The sequence below is a fragment of the Brachyhypopomus gauderio genome, chromosome 18, assembly GCF_052324685.1.
Source record: "Brachyhypopomus gauderio isolate BG-103 chromosome 18, BGAUD_0.2, whole genome shotgun sequence".
Taxonomy (NCBI): Eukaryota; Metazoa; Chordata; class Actinopteri; order Gymnotiformes; family Hypopomidae; genus Brachyhypopomus; species Brachyhypopomus gauderio.
The window spans coordinates 9,483,595-9,495,325 of NC_135228.1; the positions used below are offsets into that span (position 1 = coordinate 9,483,595).

The 11,731-nt window shown below is 42.2% G+C and overlaps 1 protein-coding gene across 1 annotated transcript in view; it reads right to left on the reverse strand.

Moving 5' to 3' along the window:
• Window positions 1–11,721, reverse strand: part of rapgef6 (Rap guanine nucleotide exchange factor (GEF) 6) — a 61,359-nt gene extending 49,638 nt beyond the window's left edge. The window contains 1 exon segment of the mRNA XM_076980813.1: window positions 11,138–11,721. Within this exon segment, the coding sequence (XP_076836928.1) occupies window positions 11,138–11,194 (57 nt within the window). The 5' untranslated portion in view covers window positions 11,195–11,721.
• Window positions 11,722–11,731: the final 10 nt, after the last annotated feature.

Sequence of the window (11,731 nt, forward strand, 5' to 3'; positions counted from 1 at the left end):
TTTAGGTCTGGATTACGGGATTAGTGTGGAAATATGTGTTCTAATTCGATTAAACATAGAACTAAGCATGCTGGGAAAGTACGTAGTGAAACGACACACTGGAAGGATTAATCTCAGAAAACTGAGTCTACTCTTCTAGTGGGCCTGTGCAAAGCAACAGCAGCTACTAAGAGGTGTGCTCTGTTTGTCAGGCATGTCCCAAACATTTCAAATTAAACTGACATCATCACAGCACTCACAAAACCTGCTCTGAAAGAGCACGCATCATGGGCAGCTGTTCAAACTTTAAGCGCAGAGGGACAAAAAATACATGGGACCATATGCTGGGGAAACACTGAGGGTTTATTGAGCCTGCAGGCAAGCTGCATTAACAGGGGACAGCATGCCTGATTTCCTCCAAGCATCAGCAATACACACACGCGCATGCGCATGAACACACACGGCCCTAATTTCTCTTAAGTATTGCCATGCATTCTAAAAACTTTATAGGTACGTTTTGGCTTTTAGTGACCACCCATATATAACCTACTCCACATATGAAGCCAATAAAAAACAGAAGTTAGAAGTTATATTAAAAAACAGTTATAAGTTGACAAAATAAAAATAGACACACAATGCTGAAGTTACCAGGGGAAATAGCACCTGATGCATTAGACAGTGGAGAGGGAGGTGGATGTGAATGTAAAACTGAGGCACATGAGAAACAACCCAAACCTGACTAAGGCTGACTAAAGACACCAATATTCTAACATCAGCTGAGCTGAAATCACATGGTGTTCAAAAGTGGGCAAATGCTTCTGATCTTTAAGCTTTAATACAGCCAACATGGAACAACAACATCAAATGAACAAGTTTTTATTTCTACACTGCAGCAAAATGATAACTATTCAACATTATTTGGATGCAGTTCCACTCGAATTTGCATTTGTTGCAAAAATTACATCTTTGTTTCCACAGTGACAGTAGCTAAGCGATGATGCCAAAGCCAGACCTTATTCAAAATGCACACTGGTGAGGACCACGCTGGTGAGGACCACTCCCTCCATGTTAGTCTAGAGTACAGACTCTTTAGGTCAGACACTATATTCTTCTCCATATGCTCTAGAGGTATTCTCTCTTCTGCGTTGCATGTTAAATATAATGAAAAAGTCACAATATTGTCATGTGAAAGATTAATTCACCTTTATTTCCTTTATAAAAGGACAAGCCATGAAGCCTCACTTTCGTCAAATGAAAGGATACGCAGTATATACTCAAAGATGGTGTGATAAGGTTATACCGCATCTCTGGTTTCCTCAGCACGACGGGCAGGTACAGTGATGCTGCCACCTTCTGGCACAAACTCCAGCTGTAAATCCGCCTACTGCAGTGAGAGATCTCACAGTACTGCGTTCACATAGACCGCAGAGGATTCTCACAGAATGGCCATTGTCCACGCTGGAACAGAACTGCTATTGAGATCACAGAATTGCTGAATAAATGGCTTTGAACTCCAAAACATTTTCAGAGTTGTAAACACAAGAGAAGAACTTTGTGTAAGCTTTGAAAAGAGAGACTTCTAAATTACACACGTAAGGCAGGCATGATTTTCACTTTAACTGTATAAGGAGTATCAAGTTCCAGGTCTAAAATAGACCAGATGGATGGGCAGCACATTTATTCTGACTCAGACCAGTGCCAGATGAGAAACTCATGATCTCTTCTGATATCTAGCAACAGTGAGACATACGAGACATCAAGGATCAACTGCGCTTGCAAATATCATCTTAAAAGTTCTTTGAGAGAGAGAGAGAGAGAGAGAGAGAGAGAGAAAGAGAGAGAGATGCAGAGCCTTACCATCTTAATAAAACTGAACTGAAACCTTGCATCCAGTGCCTACTTTTTAATCTTTTCATAAGGATATTTGGATTGCTTTGAATAGTCTTCAGTGTCCCGAGCTTAAAGGCCCATCTTACATCTCACTTCAGTGTTTTTCTGGTTCTCTCCCACTCTCTTGATTTAAGGCATCAGACTTTTTCAAGGCACTGATCCAGGACTGACACCAAAGGCACATTTGGATGAAGTATGAAATAATCAGTAGGGGGGAAAAAGCAGAGGGCATGAAAGACTAGTACAGCATGTCATGGAGAGTCGGGAGGGGGCCGGGCCATGAGAGCTGCCATTCCTGCACTAAAACTGCCAGACCAAATACGCTCAGGAAAATAAGAATCCCAGCGTTACCATGGCAACGAAGGAAAACGTTACGTAATCCCCATTTCATTTGCTGATCCTCAAGTCTTTTGATGAAAAAGTGTAATGAACACAGACACCGCTGGATGCAGTATGTAGAATCAGTGGTTAGATAAAGTTAACGCAATAATGTTTCATGTAGACAATTATATGAAACAGGAATGCTAAAGATTTAGAACATCAGTAGAAAACCTTCAATGTCTTGACCTTCATTTGGTTGTTAAAAAAAAATAGTTTAGTGAAAAGTTTACAAAAATATCCCCACAAACCAAATGTACTTCATCAACAAAAATCATGTTTTGTGTACAAGCTTGCAAGACTAATGCTGCCAAGCATATTCCCATCCACAAGCATTGTGTAAAAGTATTAAATCATCACAGACAAACCGCATTTAGACATGAGGGATTCAGTTGTTAATTAAAACAGACAAAAGCGTCAGAGAAAATTTATCCTTGCTGCTACTACTGCCGTTTTTAGCTTTGTTACATTTGCTGTGAGCAGATCTGGGAGTAACTGCACAACATTCCAGTTGGTAGGAATAAAGGTCCTGTACATGTTCCATACATTAAGACTTGTAGGTCCAGCAAGAAAATAACCCATTTGAACACCCAACATGTCTTGGCTGACTGGCTACATTTGGAGTAAAAAAAAAAAAACAATAAATCTGATTTTCTTTGCCAAACTATTCCTTTAACAGGCAGAGGCTTATTACAGAACTGGCCTATGACCCAAGTCTTCAACTCTGGAAGTCCAATCTAAAATGTCATCTCGTATTTTCCAAGAGCTGGTTGTTAATTTGTGTCATATAACAGCCTTCCACACCTTCTTTACGAGTCAGGCTTTCGAGTGGCCAATCAGTTACAATCAGAGCATGAGACTCATGCTCATAACAGTATAAGTACACTACAGTAACGTATGTACATGTAAATATGGTAAAAATAAAGGCAGATGTTCAGAGTTTTGACTGCCCAGCCCGCTGACCGAGAATGGCAGCAGCAGGAGCTGGGCAAGCTGCGAGCTGTTAGGGGTAACCTGGCCAGTTTCGTGCAGCAGCTGACCACCCGAGCGGGGTCTGGTAGCACCATGAGCCCCTCTACTTCCAGAAATCACTCAGGGGATCCGGAGCAATGTGAGGGGTTCGTGGTGCAATGAGAAATATACTTTGCATACCAGCCAGGCTTTCCAGATCCAGCTTGGGAGGCGTGTACGATCTTGTTGCTGACCAGAAGAGCCAGGTCCTGGGAAACCGCCTTATATTCCACCTCTTCGTCTCTCTTACAGAACTACTCGGTATTTGTCACGGAGTTCAAAGAGATATTCAACCATCCTCGTGAGGGGCGAGTCTGTGGCCAGTCGCTGCTGCGGGTTAAGCAAGGGTCGCATAGTGCCACAGAATACGCTATGGACTTTCATACTATGGCGGCAGGTACAGGGTGGAACGAGCTTGCCCTCATAGACGCCTTTATTCATGGACTCAGCGGTGAACTTCAAGCAGAACGGTCATGTAAGCACCACGAGCGGAGGTGAGCCCATGCAGATCGGCGGTGCCCATCCGCCTGGGCATGATGATAATCCCACTGAACCCACTGAGACGGATCAGAGCACTGGACGGCGGACTTGTGGGCTCTGGACTAGTTACACACCGCTCCCACTGCACACACCTCACTATTCTGCAGCACTCTGAGAACATCACATTCAACATCCTACCTAACATGCGCTATGCCATCACCCTGGGTCTTCCCTGGCTACCTATAATCCACACATCTCCTGGAACCGTCACCATATAGTGAGTTGGTCTCCTCTATGCGCAAAGCTGCACATCCTGTGGGCCGTGCCTCTCCAGTCCACCTCCGTGGAGAGGACCTGAGGTTGGGAAAAAGTGTGAGACATACTTTGTGAGACACATACAGAGTACAGTGACATGTTCAGCCCAGTCAAAGCCACACAGTTACCACTTCAAAGGCCCTGGGACTGTGCCATCATCCTCCGTGAGGGGGCTGTGCCCCCCAGGGGTAGAATCTTCCCATTGTCACAGGAGGAGGAGCAGGTCATAGAGCAGTACATCGAGGAGGCCCTAGCTCAGGGTTACCCTCAACCACGCCAGCCTCAGCTGTTCTTTTTTGTAAACATGGAGGATGACGGGCTGAGGCCTTGTGTAGATTATTGAGGGCTCTATTCCCTCTTAGTGAAGAACCCCTACCCCTAGCGTTAGAGGAGCTGAGGGAGGTGTGGTACTTCACCCAACTTGATCTACGCAGCGCCTACAACCTCATCCGCAAAGGGGATGAGTGGAAGTCGGCCTTCAGTACCACCACAAGTCTTTACGAATACCGTGTGCTGCCTTATGTGTTTCAGCCGTTCATTAATAAGGTCTTGAGGGCGTTTTAAGTAAATCGGTTGTCGCTTACATCTACAACATTTTGAGTTATTCCAAGACCCAGGACCAATTTGTTCATGATATATTTGCAGTCGTGAGGACCCTCTTGCGCTATCAGCTGTATTGCAAGCTCGAGAAGAGAGTTTCACCTCACTGAAGTAAACTTCCTAGGTTACATAATTAGGCAGGGCTCAATACGCATGCAACAATGCAAGGTGGAGGCAGTGATCGGATGGAAAAGACCCCAGCCGTTCGCCAACTCCTACCAGCATATCATCCTGTCACTTAGCACCCTGGCTTGGTCCCTCACAGACCTGCTACGTTGAGAAGCTCAACGCCACAGGTGTGGCGAAGAAGCCAAAAAAGCCTTTCAGTACCTGAAGGCAGCGTTCACATCCACTCCTATCTAACCCCACCGACCCTTTCTTTGTAGAAGTAGACGCCTCCGATGTGGGAGTAGGAGCCGTACTGTCCCAGCGGACGGAGAAGAGAGGACGCCTACAGCTGGTGGCCTACTATTCAAAATAGCTCCCACAAGCAGAGAGGAATTATGGGGTAGGTGACAGGGAGCTGCTGGCTATCAAGCTCCCACTCAAGGAGTGGAGACACTGGCTTGAGGGAGCGTTGCACTCCTTCATGGTGACCACTGACCATAAGAACCTCGGATACCTCCGTAAAATCAAGAGACTGAACTAGAAACTCGGTGATCACTCTTCTTCTCCCGGTTTTCGTTCACTGTAACGTGTAGACCGGAAGATAAGAACACGAGTGTGAACGCACTCTCTCGGCAATACGACCGTCTGGCTACTTCCACCTGCGAAGAGCCCTAGCTCCCTCCTCAGTGCTTCCTCGGAGCAGTGGACTGGAGACTGGACCGTGCAATCTGACATTAGAACCTGCATCCGCAGTGTCTGGAGAACAGGCTATATGTGCCGCGGGGAGACGAGGGGACACGCCCACCAACAACTGCAGAGATAAGGTCTGGGTGGCCACGAAGGATGGCCAGGTGGGACCACATAGCAAGCTGGGCACGAGGTATGCCGGTCCTTATACCGTGTGCATTAATTTGGTAACCTACAGGATCGGCATACCGGGGAGCAACCGTCTGCCTTCCACGTGTCCACACTGAAGCCCGTGACCAGGGGACCCTTCGGTGACAAGGAGGAGTCTGGGCCTCCCTTGCCTACTATGCTGGAAGACGGACCTGTGTATAAGGTAAGGATGCTGCTGGACTCACACCGGTGTGAGAAGAGCCTTCCATATCTGGTGGACTGAGAGGGGTAGGGCCCCAGATTCTGGACCTGATACTGACCTCCTCCTTCCACCGCAAGCACCCTGACTGACCAGCGCACCGACACCCCGCTCTAGGAGGAGGGTGGGGCCCTTGGTGGGGGGCCCTGTCATAGTAAGCAAGGCCAGCCCCACAGGGGAGCTGCCCACATTACCACACTCCACCTCCCGATCACTCTCACAGTTTAACTCACCCACTTATTCAACTATCACCTGCACCTGTTCCTAATCACCTTCAGTCCTCAATATAAGCCAACAGCAAGACAGTGCTGTGCATCCCTTGCGCTACTCGGAGTGAGCCTGCACATGACGTCTTACACTGCTACTAGTCCAACACCAAGTTTCTGTGACTTTTGCTCCTTATGCGTGTATTTCTGCCACACACTGTTAGTGTGCTGTGCTCCTTTGCTGCGCAATGGACAGTAAAGGAACCATGGTACCATTTACCACATCTGCTGCATCGGTCATCTAGAAACATAAAGGTCAGTTGACTGTATTGGCCAACTTGACTGAAAGCAGGCTCAAGCAATTTATAATGAAGTAATAAATGCAAATGATACTATTTGTGCATGACTTGTTCCAGGACGCCAGGAGGACAGACCTAGAAGACCTCAGAGCTGCCGTTAACAGAGAACATTAGTGATTATGATATATTAACAAATAAACACTTATTCAAGTTTAATACATTGCTGACAGATAACATTTGCAGTGAAAGTTGTCTACTAGAAATCTGTAAAATTAAGACACCTGATGTATGATACAAACTTTGAGAATTCTTCACCTAGATAAAAATGTTCTATGTGGGTCAGGGATCTGACTACTAACAAATTACAAAACAAATTCATTTCAGAGGGTACTTGAATGCTCTTCAGATTACATAACAAAAACATGACCCAACCTAAACAACCTCACCAAATACCTTCTTAGGCAAATTACTGTGGGGTCACCCATGAAATTGATGATGGAGGTTTTGTTTTTTGAATGTTGGTTAAATGTGGGCAGAGAAGGCCAGGTTACACCATCTCTATTATAAAGTTTGGTATTGGAAGCATCAAAGGGGTTGTTTTCAGTGGCAGTGGCTCTGATCAACTGGGTAAAGGTCCTGCTCTTTATCCTTTCAAAAATCTGCAACAAGACCTGGAAATTACTCTTTATCCTCTACAATCTTCAATATAGCGACCTTCAAAAATTTCAAAAATATTGCAATGCACCCCCCCCCCCCCCCGCTATTGTTTATTAGAGTGCAAAGTAATTCCACTGTGCCGACATGCCGATGTTCACTATGACTTGTTCACACTCATATCACAGCCTACACTTGACACCTGGAGGCAAACCTACACGTACCAGCCAAGAATTTGAGCACTGGATTTTGCTTCTTGATCAATTCTTGACAAACCAATGTTACACTGCTAGTACCAACAACATTAACATACTCAGTGTTGGTGCATTGCTGGTCATGAAATTGGTTCATTTTACTGAATAGTAAAGACATTCTAATACCCAAGTATACAACAACTCCTAGTACAAGAAAGGATAATTATAGAGGAGTGTCCAGCTTTAGCCTGACAAATTAAAAAAAAATTATCTTAGTTTAATAAGAAAAAGTCAGAATGAAAGCCCTTTAAACCATGTGCTTCATAATTTGACCCTAGCATTAGATACACTCCTACCCAGCAAACAGAAAAAAATTACATACTATTTAATACAGTAGTATTTAAGTATGTAGCCTAGTTTTTACAATGTTTTTCCAACTGGCAAGCAGATTAACTAAACCAACAAAAGTACTGAATGGACAAACAGCAAGGAGAAAGGGATGCTCAACACACAAATCTGTCCGGCTATTATACAAGGTAAAATGTTGTTGTGAAGGTTGTCATGAAAGTCAGCACAAGTAAGTTAAATCCGGTCACTTCAAATGGAATAATATGTTAATAATGGTAGAACAAGATTCCATTAGCCATTCAATACTGTATTTAGCTGTATGAAATGGTGCTACTTGCCTGACAACATTCTTCATTAACATGAAAATGGTCTTGGTATTTTCAAAATAATGCAGCTTTTCCAGTAGCAAACTCAAATTTAGGCTTCACCATTTTCTTTTTCATATAATCATTTAAAATGATTTATCTAAATAACAAAACATGCCACTAGTAAGTAAACCCATACTAACATTTTTTCTAAATTTAAACAGATTCCCTGGTAAAACTGAAACTGGCACCTGCATTTAGTTACATGATTAGTTTTATATTTCTAATACAATTTTTTTTAATATTATTTCTAGCTATGCATGCTATGTTCACTGCAAGCTTGTTGTTTGATTTGATTTCCTTACAAAGGAATTCCAGACCTTTACAAGGTCTTTCTTAAAAATACTTTCTTGAGACAAATGGGAAAATATGCTTTATCTTTCAAACTGATTTATAATCACATTACTATGACAAAAAAATATCCTTATTCCAAAACAACAGTGTAGTTATATGTGTGCTTAGGATATTATTATTACATACAAATAAATATTATAATCATATACAGAGGGGCTTATTCTTTACAGGCTAGTTTCCCAGACCAAGAGAACCTAGGCTGATGAAGACTTTCAGTGGTGAATCACACTCACGTCACAACTTAATCCAAGACTAGCCTAAATCCATGTACAAGAGACCTGACATTTTGTTCCTGTTTATGTTTATTCTACAGGGGGAAATCTGCAGTTAGGAAGATAAGCTCTGTACTTGTTTGGACTCCTCTTCTGCAGAATGATCTGGTCAGTCTTTGAGAAAGTTCCTTCTACTGGCAGTAATGTTCATTGGTTATTGCTTGTGCTGTAACCTGCAGTACTCAAAGTACTCACCGTCAGAGTAAAGCCAGCTAGCTAACTAAAACAGAAGGGCTCTTTGTATTTTATTTGTAGTTTTAATTTTACAAGCTTTTGAACTTTAACAATCTAACCATTACAAAGACCAAAACAAATTATTTGTTTTTCCCCAAGAGATGGATTATCATTTATATTGTTTATTATTATCTTGTCTAAAATTATCTATAATTGTTGTTTCATTGACTTCTAATGGCACATTGTATCAAATCAGACATCATTGTACCAAATCTGAAATGAACTTCATTACTAATTGAAATAGAGCATGAACACTGTTCAGCACATTTTTCTATGTATTTGCTTATTAGTGGCTTATACATTCAATTAGCTGCTACAGTTAATAATATAGCTAGGCTGCTTTTAAACATGAGTGGGTAACATCTTGGCGATCTGTAATTTCAAGGTGCACTGCCCATCAGTGGTCATAAAGCTGTGATACTAAACTGGATTATTAAAATTCTCCATGGGCCAGCCTTGTTATAAAAAACATGTATTACATGAAAGTTAATAACGTAACCATGTGTTTGCACTTTTTCTACACTAAATTCTGAATGGAGATTATAATCTCTTTGGTAAAAACCATAGAAATCCTCAAAAGTAGTCTCTCATAGATTTATTTCTATCACATTAAGAAAAGTGTACTCCTATCGCATTACATCCAAGAATGGCAGTTCTACAACACAATGTTTGCTTTCTTGCACATTCTATTCGTTACATCTATTTTTATTCTATTTAATAAATCATAATATCCACCTTCCAACTGTGATCAGTCTCCCTCTCTTTCCACATTTAAATCTAAACTTAAGACTCACCTCTTCTCTCTCACCCATGATCTCCCTGCTCCATAGTTTTCTTTGTACTGTTTTGTATACGTTTCTGTTTCCTTATGTATTGTAAGCGTCTTTGGGTTTCAGAAAAGCGCTATATAAGAATAAAGTATTATTATTATATAATATCTCACACATTTATTGTTATTCATGTCTTGGCATAAAAATATAATTCTAAATCCTACAATAAATCAAACATGTTAAGATAACTTGACATATTTTTTGAAAATATTCTTAAACCTTATGGCATCACATCAAATAATGTAAAAACCATTACTATTATGCCAACGGTGTATTATGACACTGCATGAATAGCTAGTCATCTTAATTAAATAATAACTTACACAACACATTAAAATACATCACTCAGCGCTCAAACACCGACATTAAAGTGAAAACCGCAGTCGTTGAAATGTCATAAGGACTCCATCTGTTAAAATTATAATCATATCAGGTGCCCAGCCTAAAGCACACAAACCAAGAGGCATTAGCTACCTCACAGTGGGCTTACATAGGGAAGGGTTTTCAGGAAGAAGGGATTTCAGAGGGAATGGATTTCAGGGAGAAGAGCTTTCAGGGAGAAGAGCTTTCAGGGAGAAGAGCTTTCAGAGGGAAGGGTAGGGATTTCAGAGAGCCTTTCGTCTTGCTCCTATTGAAAAAAAATGAAAGCATAAGCATAAGCAATCATTTATAGCTTTAACCTTTCAACGGTAACAGCAAAAGGCTAACTTTACCGAGATTATCCCGTGTTCATTCAGGCCAACCATGTAAACTGACAGTTTTAAGGACATCAAGTCACGCAAAATACTGCCAGGTAGCTCCAACTTGTGTCGCAAGTCCATAACGCATGCCAGAAACACCGGCGGCAATAATCGTTAGCACAGATAGGGACGTAAGCCGAGATAATGGACAACCCTATAGTAAAATGCGAATGACAATGTATGGACACAAGTATTAGTGGATTTATGGAACTGGTGTGTATCGAAGTCAAACGCGTGTATATATATATATATATATATATATATATATATATATATATATATATATGTGTGTGTGTGTGTGTGTGTGTGTGGCTGGTCCAAAACTGTCGAAGACCTAACTCGAAACCTGCTGACAAGACGTGTGATTTGGTGAAGCGCTAACTAGGTTAACTATCGAAGTGAATGTTATGAAAGCTTAAAACAGTCAAAACATGCGTATCGCCATTCTTTTACAACCTAGTTTTAAAAAAAGAAAGATGCTAGATACACAACTTTATAGCAGTAGTTAGGTTTAACCTGGCTGCAATGTAGAGCTATCAAAAAACATCGAGCTTGATGTCATCCCGGCCAGCTAACTAAATCATGTCGGGCGTTAGTGAAGCGCTCAAGGGGCCGAACCAGAGTTACACACCACCGCAGCACAACAGTTCACACATTTCGGTAGATAGTAAGCAAGCTTACTGAAGTTAGACGCATTAGTTACTAGTTTAAATCTAGGAACAGAGACGGGTTATCAGGTAGCTAGCTCGCTTTAGTAGCCCGCAGTTGGCTAACTTTACCTTACCTCTTCACTGCGCCGTGAAGGAACTTTCCGCAGTACTTGCTTGAGTGAAGGATCCATTGAGGGATTAATATTTCACCAGCTGACCTCCAAGAGAAAGATTATCGCTACGGAAATCCTCAGTCTCCGACACCCCTAAACCCCTGTCTGCCGGTTACATTGAAAACTGATTTTCTGTTAGCTAGCCAACTACAAGAAATCAGCACTACAAGACTCCTGTACAAAAAACTCTTTCTGAGAAAAATGTTCAGAAAGAAGTCAGACGAGTAAAAAAAAGTCCTTCGGTATAAAAACCCATCCTAGTTCCGTACGAAACAAGTTTTAAAAATGCGACTTTCTTGCAGCCGATACTTCCAAGCGTCTCCTCAACCTCAGGGCGTCTGACTGCAGCTGCGCTGCTGGTTGGGCTTGTACTGCAGATCTGTGAAGGGCCTCAACTGTGAAGTTCATGAGAACTTGTTGGGCGTACCTCGCTGAAGTCCTCGCTACTCCGTGTAGAGAGAGGACATGCCACAGCTAATACACAGTTCCAAACAAGGTCGCCTTTAAAACGATCAAGGAAACACTTTGTTTTACGTTTATCTGTATTCACATACT